The sequence below is a fragment of the Typopeltis vanoorti genome, chromosome 11, assembly GCF_054136105.1.
Source record: "Typopeltis vanoorti isolate ZY-2024b chromosome 11, IOZ_Tvanoo_1.0, whole genome shotgun sequence".
Classification (NCBI taxonomy): domain Eukaryota; kingdom Metazoa; phylum Arthropoda; class Arachnida; order Uropygi; family Thelyphonidae; genus Typopeltis; species Typopeltis vanoorti.
This window is the reverse complement of record NC_143559.1, coordinates 48,246,579-48,270,440: the sequence shown is the minus strand read 5'-3', so window position 1 is coordinate 48,270,440 and position 23,862 is coordinate 48,246,579. Positions and strand designations below refer to the sequence as shown.

Below are 23,862 nucleotides of genomic sequence, written 5' to 3'. Positions count from 1 at the left end.
ATAACCTTGATCTTTTTCAAAATATATTTGAACCGCACAGATTTCGGATACAAATCGAATAATATTATATATTTGATTTCATTCATTTTGTTGTATTATTTACGAAAGTACTTCAGTATTATAACAGAAAGGATAACTTATTTTAATCCCGTTTTATTGATTAAAAGTTAGATATTCTTCAAGGTCAACATTTCAAGGTTAACCTTGAAGAATATCTAACTTGATAAACATAAAGTGCAACGGGAAACTATTACGCGAGAGCGCGTACATACACACACCGTGAAGATAAACGCTTCCGTGTCAAGTAAACAGAAATTTAAGTTACATGATTTTGCATTGAAATGGCAGGACGATGGACACATATTTTATAAATTCTACTAAATCATGAATAAATTATTATAATAATTTTATTATCGTATTCCTAATAAAATTTTTCTTATTGCAAAAAAAAAGGAAACAATTAAAAATCATTGAAAGTCTAAAATAATTTCATATTTCAAATTCCAGCGAAAATCCTTTTCTCAACAAGTTTTGAACCTGGAACTACACACGTACGGACAGGTGAATTAGAAACTTCTATTTAATACGGTGTTGGACTGTCTTCAGCCCTACAGCACATCTGCGTTTGGCACAGATTCCACAAGGTGTTGGATTCCATCAAAGTCTACAACATATCAACATATCTTGCTCCCAGATCTGTTTTTCTAACATGTTCCATACATTCTCAATGGCTGTTCAGAAACAGGCTTTTGGTGATGTTGGAAGATTGCGGAATGTCGCTATCATGCTCGCTGAATCACTGCTGAAATATTGTTGTGCGATGGACAGTAGCATTGTCGTCCATGGAATAACCCACCTTCTGGATAAAAAGTCAACAGTCCAGGATGGACTTAATCAGTAACAATTTTCAGATATTCCTTGCAGGATACTCGACCTTCCATCAATATTAGCGAGCTCGTTCCGTACTAACAGAACATGACAACAACCTTTAGAACTTTGTTCAAACTCAGTTTACAAGGCAAGCTGAGTTTAGTATTGCATGGGGTTCCGCCAGACTGTCTGCCTACTGTTGGTAAGGACCACATGACTTTTTTCCGGTCTGCTGATGTCTAGTCACCATGTTCCAAACCCACTGCAGACAAACATTCTAGTTCTTAGCAGAAAATAGTGGTTTCTTGCCTATGTTTTCTGAGGTGCCCCGGATATAGGACATAGCAATAGCATTACTATAATCTTTAATTCAGATGCTAATAGTAATTTAGATACAATTAGATACTAAACACTCTCCTAGCTTTGATAGCATTCCTCCAACTGTGCTGAAGATTTGTGCACCAGAGTTTTCTTCTATTCTTTGTCGCCTCTTTATGCTATCTTAATAAACACACTTCTACACATCATCATCATCATCATCATCAAATTCCTGCCATGTACCTTCAAGGGGTGTACAGGATATGACAGTACTACATGAAAACATTACATCATTACTAACTTCCGATCTACAATTTTCCTCCAAATCAGTCTGTTACTTGTCAAGACTCCAACATTATCAGATCTTATATTTCTATCGTCTAAGGCACTTTGTACCGTATCAATCCACCTATATCTTGGTCTTTCTCTGGGTCGTTTTCCTGCCAACCTGGCAGAGAACACTTGTTTTGCTAATCTTTCCTCTCCCATTCTATTTAAGTGACCATACCACCTGAGATTAGCTCTGCTAATGCATTCCTGGATGCTGACAAGGTCAAGTTCTTTCCTAATATCCTCGTTTTTAATATGATATTGCCATTGATGCCATCTGTTTACGCTCCTAATCTTTCTCAGGACTCTCATATCTGCGGTCTCTAGTCTTTGGTCAAGTGTTTTACTTCTGACCCAGCTCTCAGATCCATAAGTTAAAACTGGTTTGAACACTGTCTTGTATACAGCTAATTTAGTGTTCCGACTAATTTCTCTCTTATTCCATATGAATTTATTCATTTGACTTCCTACCATACCAGCTTTGCTGATTCTGTTGTCTAATTTACCATCTTCACTAAAAATCGTGCCTAAGTAGCTGAAATGTTTTACTTCTTCCACAGGTTCTCCATTCACAACGCAGTTGAAATTTTCAGTGATTCTGCCCATTTTTGTTGTATTTGTTTTTTTATTGCTGACCCTCATACCATATCTATTACAACAGTTATTCAATTTAATCAGGGAATCTTGCAGACTTGTAGTGGATTTATTTAGAAGTATATTGTCCGCATAAAGCAAAGAGCTGACATTAATATCTCCAATTTTGATATCAGGTTTAATACCACTTTCCTTCATAATGTGATCCATATAGATAATGAATAACAGAGGGGATAATGCACATCCTTGTCTCACACCAGATTTAACATTAAACCATCTTCCTGTACTTCCTTCAATTTTAACTGCTGACTTACAACTCAAATAAAGACTAAACTTCTACCCTGATCCTCGAAAATAAGCATATCTAAGCTATTCCCAAGAAGGCTTGCAGATCATTGCAAATCGACCTATTAGTAACCAATCTCTCTCTCTCTCTCTCTCTCTCTCTCTCTCTCTTTCTCTCTCTCTCTCGCTTCAGTCTTCTCTAAAGTAATTATCAACAGTTAACTTATATGCTATCTGCAAAGTGCGCTCAACTTATAAACGACCGTCAGCGTGGATTCCGCCAATTCAGTTCAATCTCTGGATAAGCACCATGGAAAAGTTTAGCGAATCCGAAGTGGTTGGGATTATCATTAGGATTTTCATTATGATTATTGCTCTGTAAAATTTTGTTATTACAATGGCCCAACGAAAACCAAAATTAAGGTGTCTCTACAAATTTTAATAAATATTTGAAATTCTGAAATTCGATGATGTCTCTGTAAGAATAAAATGAATATATGTGGAGAGATGAAAGAAATCCAATGGCAGCGGCAAGAAATCGTTGATAAGAGGAGGATTCAGCTAAAGGATCCTAATTAGGTTATGTGCCGCATATGATAGTACTTTATTATTATTATTATTATTATTATTATTATTATTATTATTATTATTAGTAGTAGTAGTAGTAGTAGTAGTAGCACGTTTCGCGAAACATTCCTAAAATATTAGTTCTCGTTTTAAGATATTCAGACAAAAATGAGCATTCATATGCCTATTTTCATTGATTTTAGAGAGTAGTATTAACTACTCTCTTACATCAGTGAAAGTTGTACATTTGTTTGCAAATACAGGTTTCCATAACGACGGTATTATAATGAAGTTTAATGAAATTTGTTTTGAAGTTTTGTAACAATACTGGGGATGTTTGTAAAACTTCCTCAGTTATTGTCCCATACTGTTTACAATGTAATCACTTCTGGGAATAAAACACACTTCGAATATCTTTGGCTTATAACTGAGATCGAGTTCTCCTTGATCACGTAGTGTTGAAGTCCAGTCTCGACATCTGGAGGCTTTGTCTGGCATTCTTATTTCATACTTCTGAAGCAGAGAGGTGACGAAACAGAATATTAATATCTTGGCTAGAAGTTCTCCAGGACATTTTCGTTTTCCTAAAATGGAAACCCAATTCAAAATGAACAACATTAAAAATAGAACACTTAATTTTTTTACCAATCAAAATTTATGAAAAAAATTCTCGGTTAATTTAAACTTTATATAAATATGGGTGTTTGTTATACTTATATATACATTATATATGTGACGTATAAAGTTAATTCATATGATGAGATTTAACGGTATGATCTCTACAAAACACCAGGAGATTCCATGAAGAAAACAGTTCAATCGCCTATTAATAACAAAGTCAGATTATCTAATTCAAGTATCATATCAGGTTTACTTTATGCATCACAACATCAAAAGCGTAGGGGAAAAGCTACAAAGCATTGTGAATAAATATTTAACAAGAATTCTACACAAAAAATGGACGGGAAGAATATCCAATAAATATTTATGGTAGAAAATTTAACAGAAACCAATAATTTGTCATAATTCAGAGAAAAGAAAGAAGGCTGGAACATACCATAAGAAAACATAAAAAACAACAAAGCCAATAGGAGAGGTTGACGAACGATAGAAGTTCTTCAAAGAAGTGGAAAGAACTGGGCATAGATGTAGAGATAGAGAGAAACGAAGATCAGTGGTCAAGACGCTGTTTTTCAAACCGAATGAAGAGGAATAAGTAAGTAATAGTTATGATAATTAAAACACTCCATGATGAAATATTTACCGAGACATTATTGTACGTAGGCTGTTCAATAAGTAATAAGACTATATTTATACAGAAAACAGATTACCTTTAATCGTCATCATTTATGTGGTCTTTTTTCGAAGTAACTACTGTGAGACGCGATGTATTTGTCCCAACGTTGCGTCCACTTCTTAAACACATGTGAGAGTCCGTTTTTTGAGAGTTCTTTCAAAACCGCCTCCGCAGCTTTTACACATGCTTTGTTGCTTTCGAAATGGCGGCCTCTTAGTGGTTTCTTGAGCTGAGGAAACAGCCAGAAATCGCACGGTGCGAGATCAAGACTGCATGGAGGGTGTGGTAGGATATTTATGTTGTTCTTCTGCAAAACGTCCACTACACAACCAGCAATATGTGGCCTTGCATTATCTTGGTGCAATAAGAAGCCATTCTTCAGCAATGGACGCTTCCTTTTGACGTGCTTGATGATAATCGCTGCTGTGTTGATCATTGTCTCTGTGATGGACGTTGAAGGTCTTCCCTAACGTTCAAAATCTTCCACATTTTGCCTTCCTTCCTTAAAAGTTTTATGCCAGCGAAAAACACTTGCCGTCGACATTGCTTCATCGTCGAAAGCTTCGCGTGTCATGTTAAAAGTGTCCGATGCCGATTTTTGCAAACGCACACAAAATTTAATCGCATAACGCTGTTCCAAGGACGCTTCCATTTCGAAGACTGATCGCACATCGTAGGCGCGCCGATGAGCACTTGCGTTTAGTCACGTGACACTCTGGCACATCGGATCGTATACGCCATCTATCAACCTCTTTTGTTAATACAGACAGCAACATTTCTTTATTCCACAGAAATTAATATGTGATGAGTGCTTTCGCCACAGTAAACTTTGTCTTATTACTTATTGAACAGCCCACGTATATTAGAAACAACTAAACTGCACACACCGTAGATTATGGATATTTCTTTTGTCTTAATTTTGGTCCTATCCTTCTAACAATTCTTTACACCAGTTTTTAATTTTCTAATCGAACAATTTCGACTGTTCTTCCTTCGGTACGATCGCGAGTCCCTGTACGAAATGGCGAAGCTATCTTTTCAGCTTTATCTTAAAAATGATCAACATCTTTGAAAAAACTCAGTGCTCATCATTCAGATTTCCCCGCATCGTTTACTTTAAATTATATCCCATAAAATAAAACACCTCAGAGTGTAGTAAGCATTACGTTATCTAGAGGTATTGCACATTCATGACTGAATATGAAGAACTGTTCCACATCGTACTGCAGATGTGGGAAAGGTCTTGGTATTTAGGTTTTTTGTTTTTACTAATCTTTCATAGAGTTGTTACCGTCATTTATAATCTCACGACTGGATATGCCATTAATATGTCGTCCTATGAAACCATCTCTTTCACAAGTCATTACTTTTACTTTTCTTCACGTAATTTTAATACATGCAGGTATATGGCCGACTGTTGGGACATATTTGCTACCGTACATCGTATTACATGTTATCTTTGACTGTATAGTTTCATTTCATTCTAAAACGAATATCACGCTATTTAGTTCAACATTTTCTTTATAATCATGCTATAGTTAACATATGGAATGTTATGTCTTACCTGCGCTGAATGGCATGTAATGTGGAGGAATTACTATTTTTTCTTCATCTTCAGTGAGGAATCTTTCTGGTAGGAATTCATTAGGCCTGTCCCAGTATTCGGGATCGTTGTGTATTTGCCATAAATTCAGTATTACAGTTGAGTTTTTCGGAATGTCAAATCCACCAACAGTAATATCAGTGGCGGTACTGAAAATAAGTGAGAAGAAAATTTCAAATTAATTACAAAATTACGTTTATTGAATATTTTCATGATTTGAGATCAAATCTAAATGCTTTAAGAAATTAATTCTTTACGTGTTGCATCCTAAACATATAATTGCTGTATGAAGATTTTTCTAAAACACAAATTCCACTTATTGTAACATATTCCAGTAGGATTGCACACATCCTGAATCAGGCAACCTCGAGCATAGGATGCCGAATTATATATTTTCCAAGATTATAGCGAGTGATAAGGCTAATATGCACTATAGTTATCTTTAGTATCTTCTGAAGTTGGGGGTGTATTGCTGGGTTTTAAATTCTCCATGCGAAGGATTGTAATATATATATATATATATATATATATATATATATATATATATATATATATATATATATATATATATATATATATATATATATATATATATATATATATATATATATATATATATATAAGTAATAAAAAATTAGTTTGAATGACTATATATCGAGAATGAAAAAGAAAAGATTTAATGTTAAGATACCACTAGTTTCGTTGAATAAATCAACATCTTCAGGTATCACAGGCAAAGAATTACATAACATAACAGAGACATGATAAAAGCACACTAACAGATCTAGTATAAAACACAATAGTACATTTAAAACAGGAATGCGTGCTGGAGTTCCAATTGAAGTTGGCTACGTGAGTGAGCTGTCACGAGTACGCCAATACTGGACAGTGGCAATGTGTGCGTCAGAAAGATTGCAGCTAAGGCTGTTGTCAATATGGGATGAATCGAGCGATATTTCTCTAGATTCGATAATCTTTCTTTCGATTTCATCATAACACACATGGATATTAGAAGTTTGCGGTCAGTCTACGAGGTGTTGGCGGCCTTCATCCGAGTTGATAGAGAAGAGAACGTGGCTAGAGAGATCACTGTCCCTGGTCCTATTGTGTATTATAACATTATCTACCGAGTAAATATGAACGATAATATCAGTTTTCCTGATGACGAGTAATTAAATGTGCTCATCAAAGAATATCAGAAAAAATCTCAGGACCATTGGATTATTCATTAATAGACTAGTCTTTCTTAAAGATGTAAGTGCCATTCTATCATCCCCCGTTTTATTAATTTTAAGGAATCCATTAAAACTGCTAGAGCTCAAAGAATTTACCACAGAGCTAAATTGGAGCTTTAATCCGAACGCATTTTTGATACCAAACGTAGTCTAGCTGCTTATTTCTCTAAGAACACCTCCCTTGAAATCCGTTTATCTAATTCTCTAGACACTTCATCTTGGAACAATTTAAAAGAAATTAGCGCTCTAAAAGCCCAGAATACAAATAAAAGTAATCTCATCAGAAACGTTGATCTCTAAAATGTATACAGGACCGTCCCACATCTTATCATAATTCTACCTTTTAAAAAAAGTTGTAATAAATAATTCTTCCCATCCACTTTCATCGGCAGAAGAAAGTGTACTTGTTAAAGGTCTCAATTTTGTTATCGCTCCTAATTCCATACCTAACGAACTATTCTTAACCAAGATAGAAAAAGCATCATCCTTATTACCAAACCAAGAGGCAACCTTCTTCGTATGGAAGATATATTCACCATAAATCATGCAATACCGTCATCTGACAACATTTCTGTCAGATGACGAAACACAATACTGAAAGATGAGCTATAAAAAACTTAACAAATAATAATGACATAATTGTTCTCCCTGCAGACAAAGGGAATGCTACTGTTATCTTAAACAAATCTGATTACCATAACACAATTTTGTGTAAACATTGACACTTACTAAACTACTAAACACTGACACTTATTTTGAACTAAATAGTGACCCTATAAACGAACTGCACAATAGGACCAACAATTTACTGAAAACCACCTCAGACTTACCAAGAAACACCCGTATTTCCCTCAGGTCAATTCATCAGCTAATCCCAAGATTATATGAATTCCCAAAGATCCATAAATTAAACTCTCCACTCAGACCAATCGTTGAGGGCATAAACTACCTTACTTACTACCCATCTAAATACCTCGCATCCTTTTTAAAAAACCTATCTGGAACTTCCTTTTCTCATATAAAAAATTCAGCTGATTTTGTGTCCAAAATCAAAGACATCGAATTCAAGAAATCAGATTTAATGGCAAGTTTCGATATATTTTTTCTCTTCACGAATGTACCTACTCAAGAAGTCCTCCATCTTCCCCAGAACAAACTATCCAAGAAATTCTTTTCGTTACTTTCTCACTGTGTAAATTCAGGATATTTCTAATACGAAAACAAGATTTACAAACAGAACTCAGGTTTGGCTATGGGCTGTCCGCTCTCTCCGATTCTTGCTGACATATTTCTTAAGGAGTTTGAAGAAAAATCAATTAATTCCTCCACTCTAAAACCCAAAATATGGTATCGTTATATAGACGATGTATTCCTCATCTGGGAATGCGGTGTCAACGACCTCAGTTTTTTTCTAGACCACCTCAACAAGTTTCATGAGAAAATCAATTTTATCTACGAACTGGAATCCAACGACTATTTCCCCTTTCTGGACCTAAAACGTACGACATGCGCTGAAAATATCAAAATCTCCATTTTCAGAAAATCCACACACACAGACAGATACCTTCATGCTTCTTCCCATCACTACCTTCCGCAAAAAAGTGATATTATTTCAACCCTGGCACATCGAGCCAGATCTTTACTTACAGATGAAACAGAAATTGAAAATGAAAACCATTTACTAAAAGGACTTTTGTCAACAATGGTTCTTCTCTTAAAATGACTGATAAAATTTTCTATTTCCATCGCTCAACTACTATTGAAGATTCTTCTCCCACAAGAGCTTTTATATCGTTGCCATACATCAGCTCTCTCTCCCCAAAAGTGGCAAAACTTCTTAAGCAATTCGACATTAGAACTTGCTTCGCTACGTTTCCAAAACTTCGCTCCATACTAAGTAGACCTAAAGTGAAACATCTTCCTATTCAGTATCCAGGAGTCTACAAGATTTTGTGTGAATGTGGCAAACCATATGACGGCCAGACAGCTAAATCCATCCTTTTACGTATGGAAGAACACCGTAGAGACATCTCCTACAATAGGACCAGAGCCAGCGTTCTCTCTAGCCACGTTCTCTTCTCTATCAACTCGGATGAAGGCCGCCAACACCTCGTAGACTGACCGCAAACTTCTGATATCCATATGTTATGATGAAATCGAAAGAAAGATCATCGAATCTAGAGAAGTATCGCTCGATTCATCCCATATTGACAACAGCCTTAGCTGCAATCTTTCTGACGCAAACATTGCCACTGTCCAGTAGTGACGCACTCGTGACAGCTCACTCACGTAGCCAACTTCAATTGGAACTCCAGCACGCATTCCTGTTTTAAATGTACTATTGTGTTTTATGCTAGATCTGTTGGTGTGCTTTTATCATGTCTCTGTTATGTTATGTAATTCTTTGCTTGTGATACCTAAAGAAGTTGATTTATCCAACGAAACTAGTAGTATCTTAACATTAAATCTTTTCTTTTTCATTCTCGGTATACAGTTATTCGAACTAATTTTTATAACATTATCTACCGAGTAAATATAAGCGATAATATATATAAGTAATATACATATATAAAAATAATAGTACAAAAGTTTAACTAAATGAAGTTCGATTCTATTTTTGCCATTGTTATATCCTGGAAGAAGAGAAATAGATTATAATGTTGTGAAAGTTAATTCTCTCACAAAAATGTTTTTTTTTGAAAAGTAGTAAATCATCATGGTCGGAGTGTATTCTGAAATAGTTTCAAACCCATGTCAGAAAGGATATTTCATGCGGATAGGAACAATTTGTCGTAGGTAAAGAAGAGCAGCATGAGAATATTTATGAAATCGGTAACACAATTAACCGACACGCTGTGATCTCAGTAAATTTGAATATTTACACTGTACTATAGTAATAAGTGCTTCATTGCTTCAATAAAAACAATCGCATCAAGCTGTTCTTCTTACAGAACTGCACAATCGCTTTCACCTGGAGGACTTAGTCAATACAGAATGGACTACGAGGCGGTCTTTCTAGATATCTGATATTGGAATAACGTGTACTCAAAATATATAAACCTGTTCCATTATATTAATTTAATTTTATATTACAAAGCACACTTACTATCTGAAACCACCTGTTGGTATGATAGTTGTGAATCTTTGAGCTTCCATGAGGAATGCTTGCGTGTAAACCAAGTATTTGCGATCTGAATAAGTCACTTTCCTATTCATGTCCAATGTATTTAGTATTTCTTCATGTATTCGTTTCTGAATATCAGGATAAGCAGAGAGGAGTAAAATGGCCCAAGCGATGGATGTGCTTGTGGTGTCAGTTGCTCCTAACAAAACTGCCCTGATGTTGGATTCCACAATAAAATCTGAAACAACAGAATGACTCGTTATCTTCAATATCAGTCCGAAGAGACAGATAGAAATTAGCTTTTCATGTGACTGTGCCTGAGATTATATCTGAAGCGGGCATTAGACGACCAACAGTAGAAGACCAGAACTTCATTACAAGGAATTCATCCAAACTGGAATTCTTTGTAATCAAATTAACGCAGTCTTCCTGCAATTGGTCCATTAATTTCTTCTAATATGTATTCATAATTATATATAATTAATAAAACATTTTAAAGCCTTACCATGCATATTTTTGTTGGCGAAGTTTCTCTTTGGCACTTCTGACAACATTTCTTCGATGAATTTTCCTGTTCCTAAAAGGGAAGTGTTCTTGAAGTCTTCAACCTTTTCTCTTAAAGAAAGTAATACGTTTTGAGTCGTTATGTAATTTTAAAGTCAATGAGATATATATGCATCTTATTCTTAAAAAAATTCTTTATATTAGAATTGCTCTAAAGATATTCTACCTACTTAATCTTTTTATTGAGCTCTGCAACGGCAGGACTTAATCTCGCAATTGTCCCAAAATTCAGAAGTTTTGACAACTTTAGTAAGATTGGTATAAACGCATACACTCCTCCTTGGTAAGTCATTTTGCTCATTGCTTCAATTCCGTCATCAAGTACTGTTCTTTTAGGATCCCAATGAGTAAATCGTTCTCCGCAGCTGGCATACCAGATGATATTATTGATACTTTGCGATAGATAAGTTTGGAACTCAAAGGGTTTGCCTTTAGTTTCATGAATGATCTTCAGAAACAGTGCTATTTCCTCCTATAAAACATTTTGATTTCATAGATGAATAATTAGAAACAGGCATATTACTGAATAATTAAATATAATAATGACGTATGCGGAAACTGTGTTTTGTTTGTAGGTTTTAAGTAGTAAAGTTTAACCACCGTGTTAACTCGGATTTGGCTTCGAGCGTTTGTACGGAGCGTAAATTAGAAAAAAAAAAGAATAATAATATTATTATATAGAAAAATATATGGAAATGTGTAATTGGGACTAAATTTTTGTGAAATATTCATGGGATTTGGTTGGATGAAAATACTACAAATAATATCAATATACTCGCATAGAATTTATACACGCATTTCATTTAGAATAAAATGCGGATTTTTGTTTCTAATTTTAAGTTTTCAGTGAAGATGTATTTTTTCTCCTCTTATTCATTCTAAAAATTAAAAATATCATTCTTAAAAGAACTGGGAGATGGTCCTTGATTCTTTATCCCGTCATCTGAATGAAGAAAATCTGTGTGGATGGGGTGTTATTGAGCTAAAAGCTATAGTCATGGCTGGGTAGCGGCAATAGCCGAGCCTCAGTTAAAACTTCATTGGCTACAGCATTGCCATTTGTTACCCTGGAAGTCCTAAAAAGGACTTTTCATACATCTCAGTCAAAAATATCATCCTTATAGGCTCTGATCATGGCAGGAGGGTAACAACAATAGCCGAGCCTCGGTTAGAACTTCATTGGCTGTAGCATTGCCGTCCATTATCCTCCCAACCACTGTATATATGAAAAAAGTGCCCGGACCACCATGCCCTTGGAGGATAATGGATGGCAATGCTGTAGCCAATGAAGTTCTAACTGAGGCTCGGCTATTGCTGTTACCCTCCTGCCATGATCAGAGTTTTAATAGCTCAATAACACCTTATCCCTACACTGTCCTCTACAGATAACGGGGAAGATGAAAAGCATTCTTGCTTCGCCCCTTTAAGCCAGTCCTTATAAGGAAAATATCATTTTATTCATCTTCTATTATTAATATTAAGTTCTTGTTTATTTTTAAATGGTGTAGGAAATATTTCATAGTAGATTCTTAATATTTTTAAAAATAAGCGAACTATTTAAAATATTCTTAATTATATTAAAGATGCTTTAAATAAATATAGCATTAATGTATTTTAAAAAAGCATTAAAGGAATACTGTTGTCGTTTTTAATTTGTTCTTTGAACAGTATATATATATCCTAACAGTTTTTAAAACGATAGGATCAAGCTTTTAACAAATATAAATAAATGCAAACCCAGATGCATAAAAATTAATGAAAAAAGAACGACTAGCTGAGTTTTGAAATATCAAGAGGAAAAACAACACACACACACACCCCTCTTGCGACATCGATTCAGATAATTTCACAATTATCTGAACTTCAGAGGTCAACAAGACTGAACATGCAATAGACAGTTTTATTGCATTAATTCTCAATACAGTTTCAAATCATGTATACGGAACTATTAGGTTTCTCATAAAAAATCTAAGAGTAAACAAATTCTGCACAATTAAAGAATTGGTGATCTTTTTTGATGTTAAAGTAAATAATAAGTGGCAATATTAAAACTAGTCAAAAATATCGTTCAAAATTCATCTCCTTGGATTTTAAGAATCCTCACTATCTGATTGATTATGATAAATACTAAATCTTGTACATAAAGGCATATCAGTAATTCCTTTCAATTAAGCTCAGAACTGCAATTTCACCTGTGTTTCATCTTCATCCATGAAAGTTCCATTCTTCAGGCTATAACTGAAGACCCATCTGACTTCTTTCCATAGCTTTCCATTATATGAAGAAACACCTGAATAAACATAAAAAATTATATTACGTACTTTAAAATCTCTTTTTTTTTTCACCTGAGACCGAGACAGTCGGTTTTTATTCTCAGAGATGAGAATAAAAACCGACTTTATTTTATTTATTTTTGCCGCTAAATTTGAGTTTTTAATCATTTACATCGACAGCAGAATACACACATTATATTAATTTTTAGAGTTAAGATTAAAGGATTGAGGTTTTAGGATTAATATTTTAAGTTTAATATTCAAAAGTCGGGTTTTTCTTCCCGCATATCAGAAATCGGCAAGAGTAAACAAGCGATTTACATACAAAAAAATTATTATTAGTGAGCATTATTATTAGCTAGCGTTGTGTGTAGATGGTGATGAGAATGAATTCTTTGGACTATCCTTAAGTGCCACGTATTAATAATAATAATAATAATAATAATAGCATAGAGGATGTGCATATAAACTACTATCTAAAGTTAATGAAATAAAGAGCCAAAAGGCTTCACTTCGGCGATGTAAAAATTATTTAAATTAAGAGAATATTTAATCCCACATTATTTCAGAGCCGAATAAGAAACTCTAAGATAGAAATCAAATCAAAGAGTTTCATGACGAATATAGCAAACTATAAAAGTTCTCCGAGTCCAAGCGTAAGCAAATACCTGTGTGGTGCATTATCGGGCAACTCGTAGCAAAGGTGGATAAAGTTAGGATCGCTATTCGTAGTATTTACCCTAATGTAAAACTGTTTATTGTTTGTTGATGTATACTGTTTTACATTAAGGGAGATAGGTCACTACCCAGACCGGTTTCAACCTTTATTGAGGTCTCATCAGTGAGTAGGTAGACCAAATAATATTAATAATGGGCTCTTAATTTAAATAATTTTTACATCGCCGAAGTGAATGCTTTTGGCTCTTTATTTCATTAATTTCTCTGTGGACCTTTTTATCAACTCGTACTGTAAAGTATTAGAGCTATTATCGCTACAATCTTGGTATTATTTGGTCTACCTACTCATTGATAAGACCTGAATAAAGGTTGAAACCGGTCTGGGTAGTGACCTATCTCCCTTAATGTAAAACAACATACATCTCCTAGGGGATGAGTTTTACATTAGGGTAAATACTAAGAATAGCGATCCTAGCTTTATCCACCTTTGCTATACCCGGTATTGCACCACACAGGTATTTGCTTACGCTTGGAATCGCCAAACTTTTATAGTTTGCTATATTCGGCATGAAACTCTTTGATTTGAGATCTATCTTAGAGTTTCTTATTCGGCTCTGAAATAATGTGGGATTAAATATCCGCTTAATTTAAATACTATCTAAAGTTTCTTAACAATAAACCCTATAAACCTTCAAAGAAACGAAAAATCAACATTCTACCAGTTAACTTAATCATTCTAGACGTTATTTCAGACACCGCAGTTAAATATTATATTTCTAATTTTTTACTTACCCATTTTTCCAGGTATCAGATTAAAAGCCTGATTTGGTGGTTTATCAAGCAGTTCGGTGCTATTTAAAGCTTCCTTGGCCACTTTATAATCTCCAATGACAACTGTATGCACTTGTCCAAGATAAATTCTGAAACAGTTTATAGTGAGAGAAAAAAAAACATTTAATAAACAACACATCTGATTGATGGGGCATTTATTAAATAATCAATTAATTAGACAATAATATAACGATTGATTTGATTATCATTACTGCGCATGTATGCATCTGTTCCAAGGACTCTTTGTCTGTTTTGGAGAATGAAATGATTAGACAAGCACGTTCAGAGCTTCTAATTAAAAGAGGCCGAAAGAGTGTAAGTTACATTAAGTTCAACATGGGGTCTTTTAACTTCATTAATGTTGAAGCTGACAACTCTTTTCAATAAATCGAAAAATACAGACAAGCTTTCAACCAACTGATGGCACTAATCACGAAGCAAGCATATATTCTATATTCCAGAAAATCATATAAATACAGTAATGGATAAGGTGATCAAAAGCCAAGTTCTTCACTTTCTCTCATACAGAGGGCAATAGGTTTTTTCTTCCCCCCCCCCAAAAAAAAACCCAGAAATACGTCCATAATATACAAACTCACATCCTTAGTTACGTTATTCATAATTCAACAACGTCACTGCATAGAAACCAATTAGTGACTAACATCACGGATTCCACAACTTTAGATCCACAGCAGATTTCTTAGTCTTCATCTAGGCACAAGAAATGTTCTGGAAAAACCTTTGCTGTTGTTTCTGACATTTCCAGAGTTTGATCCTATTTTGTCTTGGGGCCTCCTCAGTAAATTGTCATCCTCTGGTCTACTTTCCACTTTCTGTAACTGAATTGTTAGTCAGCTTTCTTGTAATTCACCGTGTGTGTGTGTGTGTGTGTGTGTGTGTGTGTGTGTGTGTGTGTGTGTGTGTGTGTGTGTGTGTGTGTCATCCTAGATGTTTTCCCCTCCTTGAGCAATTCCACCAATGCGAGTGATCTTCTCTTATTAACCAATAATCCTACCCCCAGGTTTTGGTGATGACAGCACACTCCAATCATCCCACTCATTCGGCAATATCTGCAATGCAGAAACGTCCTAAGCAAAGATCCAACCAGTGTCTTAAATACTGATATTCATTTTCATTTTCTATGACATCAAAAGAAGTTGGCATCTCTTCTCCAAAAGGATTTCAACTCACTTTCCCTCACAAAAATTACCAAAGTTGTTTAACACCTAATAAAAATCATAGATACTTTTAGCTTACCTTTTTTCTTTCTTTCGTAACTCATATACAAACTGTTAAACTGGATGGCAGCCAGTCCTTAGACCATCTATGAGTGATCAACTGCCATCCAGTTTCCAAATTTGTTACGACTAAATGGTCTCGTCTAGTCCCTTAAAGGAATAAAAGGCACTAGCGGATTTATCTGTTTTTGTCACAGTATTTTTTTCCTTATTGTTCAATACTAGTATCAAAGGCATAACTTACATTTTAGGTCAGTACCTCTTCAGACTATTTTTCACACACCATATATATATATATATTATAAACCATTCAACTATTTTTAAAATTTTTCACTTACGAAAATACGTTTCCATATTTCTTAGCTAGGGTCTCAAAATCTCGGTGTTGAAATCTGCTAAGGAAGGGTAAACATCCAACAACAGGCAAACCACGTGGTCCAGGTGGAAGATTTTTGTACCTTTTTGCGTTTGATTTTAAAACATGGACAAATAAATACGCAGAAACCACTAAACACGTAGTAGTTAATATGAATTCACTTGCATTTTTTAGATCCTTTATACCGAAAGCGTAATCCATGTTCCCTTTTACGTTTTTCAAGCAATTATTTCACCAATTATATACTGATTTGCTGCAAAAAATGCTGATATCTGTTGGCGTCTGCGAGTTTATCAGTTTACTATAACCAATGAGAAGGATTTGCAATCCCACACACATTCCTCGCAGTTTTCTGTCACAGATAACGTTATTATTATTGTTGTTATTTATTCAATTTTCTCCGCTTCTTCAGCATGACAACAGTGAGAAAAAATAAAATCATTTTGGTGATTAAAATATCTATTTAAGATCAAGTTGGCAAAAATATTTTCGTACTTTCCAGTAAACAGATAACAAAAGATAAAAACTTTCCCAATAAGGACATTTTGTTTTGAAAGTTCAGAGAATCAATATGAGAATTGATATTAACCTCGCTTCACTCATCTTAGATGAGTGAAGCGAGGTTAACATTTACAAAAGATTATCGTTTTGTTTACTACTTTTTAATTTCTATGTATAAGAAACAGAAAAAATGCTAGATGCTCCCCATGCTAAATGGCGTTCTCCAGTAATGTACTATCCGTGGTAGGAACTGGACATAAATAAGTAGTAAATTGCCTCGGGCAGGTATTATTTGCTTTCCGATTCGAGTGATAATCAGCAAACGCAATGACCTGAGCGGCCGAGAGATAGTGAGAACCAAATAGGCCGATTACAGCAGGTCATAAGCCAGGGTTCAATAACGTGCCAATCTGAATCTAGTGGTTGAGTGAAACAATTGATTTGGTCGAACTCTAGGTGACAATGTGGGGGGGGGGGAGGGGTAGACGGAGATAAAATATTTAAGCTAGAGAAATTTCGGTCTACCCCTTATCCTGTAGCAATATAAAGGCGCAGTATTCTCGGACTTAATGGCATTTTTTCTTCTTTCGTGTCAACATTGAAAACTGACGATCTTATTAAATTTCGAAATTTACTTTATTAGTGAACTGCATAAGATAGAAACAATCTATAATTATAGATGCCAATTTTCAGAAAGTAGTTGATAAGAGCGATTTCAATTTTATAACTGGACTGTTTGTAACGACGTTTATAGTCAAAACTATTTTTTTAAGTTTTTTATTCATTTATTTTATCGAAGTAGATCGTGAGAATGCTAACCAAGTGAAGCGAATATACTGTCACTGATAGGATTAATATAAAGCATCAAGAAAGGACCGGCCACAACCAGATGCGTTTTTTTGATCTCTGGAGAGGATGTGTGTACGTGTTGGGGAGGAGAGAACAGAGGTTAGAACAAAACATTTAAGAGACAGTTAAAGAGATTCCAACATTATATGAATGCATTCATAGGCAACAGATGCAATTTTGTTCTGTACGTGTAGCAAAATATAGTTTCCTGTATCCAAAGAATGTTTTTTATTTCCAAATCCACCCGGCAAGGTTGAAGGATGGAACAGACGATTTGCATATTTTTAATGTAAACTTCATCGTAAACTGATGCGAGTAATACGAGTATAATTGATAATTTTGGAACACGTGGAAACTGACGTAGCCAGTCTGGTATCTAGGAGATTCACGGCCAATTCATCCCGGGGGAGGGGGACTCACTGAAAGGAAAATTTATCGCAGGGGAAAATTCATTGCAGGAAAAAATCATCGTAGAAAAAATTCTCTGAAAGCATTACTCGCTAGAAAATTGAAGCCATTTTGTTTTTACACGTGTTATGCAGAGGTGTGTGTGATATTTGATAGTAGATTGTATCTGAGAGATACCGCGATCTCCGTTTTCAGTTAGTATTGGTTTAGTTGTTGTTTTTTCTTTGTTTCTTCGTTCAATAATTTCTAGATTGTGACTAAAAATAAATAAACCATCATGTATTATATTTGTGGTGTTTTTTTTTTTTTAAAGTTTTATCGCATTTTAGCATATACTAGTAATGAATGTATTTCTCAGATACACGTGACATACGCTGCAATTTTTTCGATTGCGATTTCCGCAGGATTAACCTCCCAACCAGCCATGACGTATATATACATCCTACTTGTTTTATCGTATAATTATTGTTTTTAATGCCAATGAAAATAAGAGATCCTTTCATATTTCTTCATTTAAGATTGTACTATTCTGGAGAACAATGCCACTATCATTTTTTTTTTTTTTTTGCTAATTATCTTATTCGCCCATACATTTTATTTCTCCCAGAACTTGATTCACGATAATTATTTTTGTCAAACAATTAATTTATAAATTCATAAAAATCCGAATCTTAAAATAAATACAGCCTCCATCTGTTTCAAATTGCTTTCTTTATTTTTTATTCGTAATCTTAGTTATGAAACAAATAAAGTAAGAAGGTGCGACATTTTGTTTATTTAAATTTCATTCTTATTCACAGTATGTTGTGTTCGACATAAGCAGTGTTTGACTCGTAAACTATTCCTTAATTTGTAAAGTAAGTTGTCATGATCACACACACACACACACACACACACGCGCGCGCGCGCGCGCGCGGTAAGGCACAAAAAAGCAGTACTGAACTTATACACCCGTCTTCAGTACACGAGCTATTATAGATATGTCATTCGACTGTATGCATATTAATAGAAGCGAAAGTGTAGATTCTAGCCATTGCATTTTACTGTAGCAAATGGTGTTGAAGTTGCAAGAAAATACGTTTATTCTTTTTTTTTGTGCATACGGAGTTGGTAGAGCTAAGGGTTCAAGTCTACGACATGTTTGCGAACAGTTTCTTAGTAGTTTCTGCAATCGCGACAAGCAGTAGTGTCATAACTGCCTTAATCGAGAGACTCTGACGTACCCGGAGTGTCCTTTCTTCATAATGTGTGTGGTTCTCGGTCGAAGCGCATTTCCATCTAAGCGATCATCTCAACAGACGAACCTACAGATTTCTTGGTTTCTCGAGACCGGAATTTCTCCAGGAGAAACTTCTTCACAGCGAGGTTTCCGCATGGTGTGCGGTTTCCGGCCATGGCATAATTAGGTCCTACTTCATTGAAAAGGGTTGTGAATGCTACATCGAGAATGTGTTGCTTCCGTTCACTTAGGATTTGCGTAGGATGAGTCGTGCCAAAATCATCCCTTTTTCTGCACATGTATTCCAACAAGATGGAGAAACGTCTGACACATCACGTGTTTCTAGAGCGTATTTATCAGAACACTTCCCCGCGAAGCTCATTTCGATGTTCACAGAATTTCCGTACTTTTCACTTTCTCCTTATCTCACATCACTTGATGCTTTCGTTTGGGATATGTTGAAGGATTGGTTATTCCAGCATGACCCGCCTTCAAACCTTGACAAACTAAGGGATAAAATTACACGACATGTCCATCAGATATCCCAATGCTTTTTTGTCCAAGATGACAGAGAACCTTCGAATGTGCTACGAAACCTGTCTTGAAAGACAAGGTGCCCATTTCGAACACGTAATCTACCGTCGTTAATGCTTTATTCGACCAAGATTCACCGATAGTTGAGGATGTACGTATGATCAGGTGTAAACATACATTTCTTTGTTAATAAGCCCCTTTACTCCATAATATATATCGCTGTAATTATTCAGCACTGTTTTGCACCATACAGTATATATATTATTCCAGTATTTTCGACTGCAGAGATTATCTTTCTGTATTATCGATTTCTATCTGAAAACATACTTTGAAGTTCTTCGGTTTTTAAGTAAGATCGGCATCCATACTTGTTATTGTTTTCTCAGATATTCTTATTTCATATTTCATTACCCCTTACTATAATTTATATACTCCCCAACGATGAGAAAAAACGTATGATTAATATCAGGATTATTATTTTTTAAAGTTCACAAAATCGGACTCATAGTTGTCATTAAGTTTTCCAAAACAAACACTGCAGAATAATCCCCAAGCGCCAACCACTTCAAACAAATTAAAGCACGAAATTTCAAACAAAGTACTAGAAGTACGATAGATGAATTAGTTACTCAATTTCAGCTGTAGCTGGGATTTTTATTAGTTATCATAAAGAGTGGATTTATTCATCCAAGTTTCCATAAAAGAGGCCTACAATTACTAGAACAAATTTATTATCTGTTATGGCTGTGATATATAATTATTATGAAAAAAATACGTCAAGTGTCGACTGAAAAGTATTGAGCTTTAAATGTAAAAACGTGGGAGCAGAAAGAATCTATAGAAATATGCACTTCTATGGATGAATAGGTCGGTAATATAAAAAAAATATATTTTCATTTTTATGACAAATAATATTGAAATTATGCGATTTGCGATGGAAAATATTTAATTCTTATGCAGTGAAATGAAAATATATGAAGCGACACCTAAAATTTATATAAATATTTATACTTAATATTAAACTAGTACGCACTTAGGATTTCTTACGTTACTCTTTTACTTAGTGTTTTTCAATGAAAATATTTATCTGTTCGCTGTGCAAATATTTCTTTTGTTTTCCAATCATTCACAATTTTTAATCTTATTATTTTTTTAATAAATAATACTTTTTCATATATACTAAAATGTCCAGTTGGTTGTTATTATAATAGCATTTCATGACTAGAATAAACATAAATTTTATTGAAGAGTAACTGTGAATCATCAATCAAAGTAAAATTTAGTCAAAATGGGACAAGAAAGAAAGCATTAGTGAAAACATATGAATTAACATCGAAAATACATAGAAAATAATTTTATGACAGAGTATAAAAATTGTATGAACAACAAAGGCATATAAATTTAACGGGTCATGAACTAATAAAATGTCTTCACTAACGTCACTAAATTTTTTTAAATCGGATGAAAATGATTAATAAAACTTAGGTTAAGGAAACAGCCAATCATTCGATAGCTTTGTTAAAGTGAAATTTATTTATTTTTATGATTGATTAATTCCAAAAATATCTAATACCAGTAACTCCAAGTTAAAACATCCCTAAAATATATAAATGCCGATAAAAAAAGATCTAATATGAGCTCTAAAAATTTTTCAACTGTACGAAATCAAATCTGAAAACATTCGACAAATTGCGATGGATCCCGATGTACTTGGGATGTTCAATAAGTAATAAGACTAATTTTACTGTGGCGAAACCACTCATCACAATATTAATTTCTGTGGAATAAAGAAATGTTGCTGTCTGTATTAACAAAAGAGGTTGATAGATGGCGTATACGGGCTGATGTGCCAGAGTGTCACGTGACTAAACGCAAGCTTGTTTCGGTGCTTGCTTCGAAAATTTTGTGTGCGTTTGCAAAAATCGGCATCGGACACTTTTATCATGATGCGCGAAGCTTTCCACGATGCAGCAATATCGAGGGCAAGTGTTTTTCGCTGGCATAAAACTTTTAAGGAAGGAAGGCAAAATGTGGAAGATCTTGAACGTGAGGAACCACTAAGAGACCTGCTAAGAGACCCACTAAGAAACCACTAAGAGGCCGCCATTTCGAAAGCAACAAAGCATGTGTAAAAGCTGCGGAGGCGGTTTTGAAAGAACTCTCAAAAAACGGACTCTCACATGTGTTTAAGAAGTGGATGCAACGTCGGGACAAATGCATCGCGTCTCACAGTAGTTACTTCGAAAAAGACCATGTAAATGATGACGATTAAAGGTAATCTGTTTTCTATATAAATATAGTCTTATTTATTTATTATCGAACAGCCTACGTACAATGGGCCGGTCTTGTTTGGCCGAGTGGCCACTTTGGTTCTGTAATCAACTGGCTATGTCTTCGAATATTCCGCTGCAAGCATGGATATCTATTAATTATTTTAGGTGATAGATTCATTTAACACTTTAAAGTTAGGTAATTGTAATTTTCTTTATTTTTATTTTTGAATCCCTGTATCGAACTTAATTATTAGCGCTGAGATTTACGAATATTTTTAAACTAATCACCATATTCTTTGTAAATATTTACCAGTCAGATCCATTAATGAACATTTGTCTCCGCTGTTTACATCTCTTGACTGTTTCTTGGTTAGATCTTCAAAGAGTTCTTCGACGAATCTTCAATTTCTTGAAGACGCCTATGCAGGATAATATTTATAGTAATTTATAGATCATAATAAATTGTACGTAGATATCCCACGAGGCTTGCTGTAATTTTGAGCATGTGCTCCGAGAGAATAGAGAAAAAAAATGCAGTGCTTGTAAAATAGCTAAACATATTCACAGAACAACTTTAGTAAGAATATAAAAATAAATATGAGGAAGATGACAAAATGTTCTGAAGGCTAGCAAACTGTCTAACTTTTTCAAGGCGTTGACGGAAAAGCATAGAAAATAGTAAATGCAAATTGAAAGGAACATAAAAACGCTATGAACAATCTAGTAGCTAAGGTTACACGTTCGCGTGATAGAGGACTGAAGGCAAAACGAAACTGGTAGGCAAAGAATGTAAGATGTTGTGCGCATTACAATATGGTCAGTATTAAAACAATCAATTTGTATGTTTAATTATCAACCACCAAATATGTTTAATTTAAACAATTCTGAAGGCTATTGAAAAATTTAAAAATGGAAAAAAGAGAACTTAAAAAGGAATCTGGTCACAAAGAGGGCAGACATGCTGAAGACAAAGTGTTCACAATCATTTTACAATGGCAAAGGTGGAATAAGTGGATGATTGGAATAGAGTTCTTAATATTACCCATCTATATCATGGGACATAAGGAACTGTATTTAAGTTTTGTGGATCCGGGAAAGACATGTGTCAAAAAAAAGCTGTTCAAAATACCATAGTTGTGTTGTAATGGGGCATTACATTGAACATCTGAATTACTGATTGTTGATTCTTGCGTTTATCATATCGGCAACTGTATGTAGTTTGATTCAAGTGAGCAGTGATAAAGATCTTCACATATGTTCCTGCGAGGAAAAAAGCGATTAATGTAGTTTATAAGACTTTGATATAAGATAAACTGTATGATATATGATATTTTATCTATAATGTGCGCTGTGTTTTTTGTATTATTAATCGGTTCTTATTATCGTAAACTCAAAGAGTTAGAAAAACGGGTTATTTAGCTAGTTCGCAGTATAACGAAAAACCATGAAAATATCAACTGCGTGTTTAACGGAGAACATATAGAACAAGGGAAATATTTCAGCTTCTGCGACAGTTTTTTGTGAACTTGAAAATTAAATACAGAACTAGACAACAGAATTAGCAAAGCTGCTATGGTAGGAAGTTAATCGAATAAATTTGTCGTAGAAGGGAACGTAGACAAAATTTACTAAACTAATAGTATATAAGAAAGTGTTCAAACAAATTTTAACTTATGGTTCTGAGAGGTGGGATAATGATAGACGACACGCTATAGACACGAAAATTCTGAGGAAGAATTAGAGAAGTGAACAGATGACATCAATTGCAGAATGATGACAATAAACAAGGAAAAAATTAGGAAGGAACTCGCATTGTTAGTTTTCAACTCTGTATACACATTTCTTTATAGGTTGGGACTTGTTTATTCATCAAACGTTAAAAGAAGATAAATTTA

General features: G+C 34.4%; 1 protein-coding gene across 1 annotated transcript; it reads right to left on the bottom strand.

Annotated features, from left to right (window-relative positions):
- Window positions 1-3,244: 3,244 nt before the first annotated feature.
- On the bottom strand, window positions 3,245-16,384 carry LOC150101556 (cytochrome P450 2J4-like). The gene is made up of 8 exons (XM_090400839.1): window positions 16,146-16,384; window positions 14,531-14,658; window positions 12,980-13,077; window positions 10,958-11,259; window positions 10,729-10,838; window positions 10,206-10,461; window positions 5,826-6,013; window positions 3,245-3,548 (listed from the first exon to the last, which is right to left on the bottom strand). The coding sequence occupies exons 1-8, from the start codon at window positions 16,382-16,384 to the stop codon at window positions 3,319-3,321; spliced, it is 1,551 nt and encodes a 516-aa protein (XP_090256965.1). The 3' UTR covers window positions 3,245-3,318.
- Between the last annotated feature and the right edge of the window lie 7,478 nt (window positions 16,385-23,862).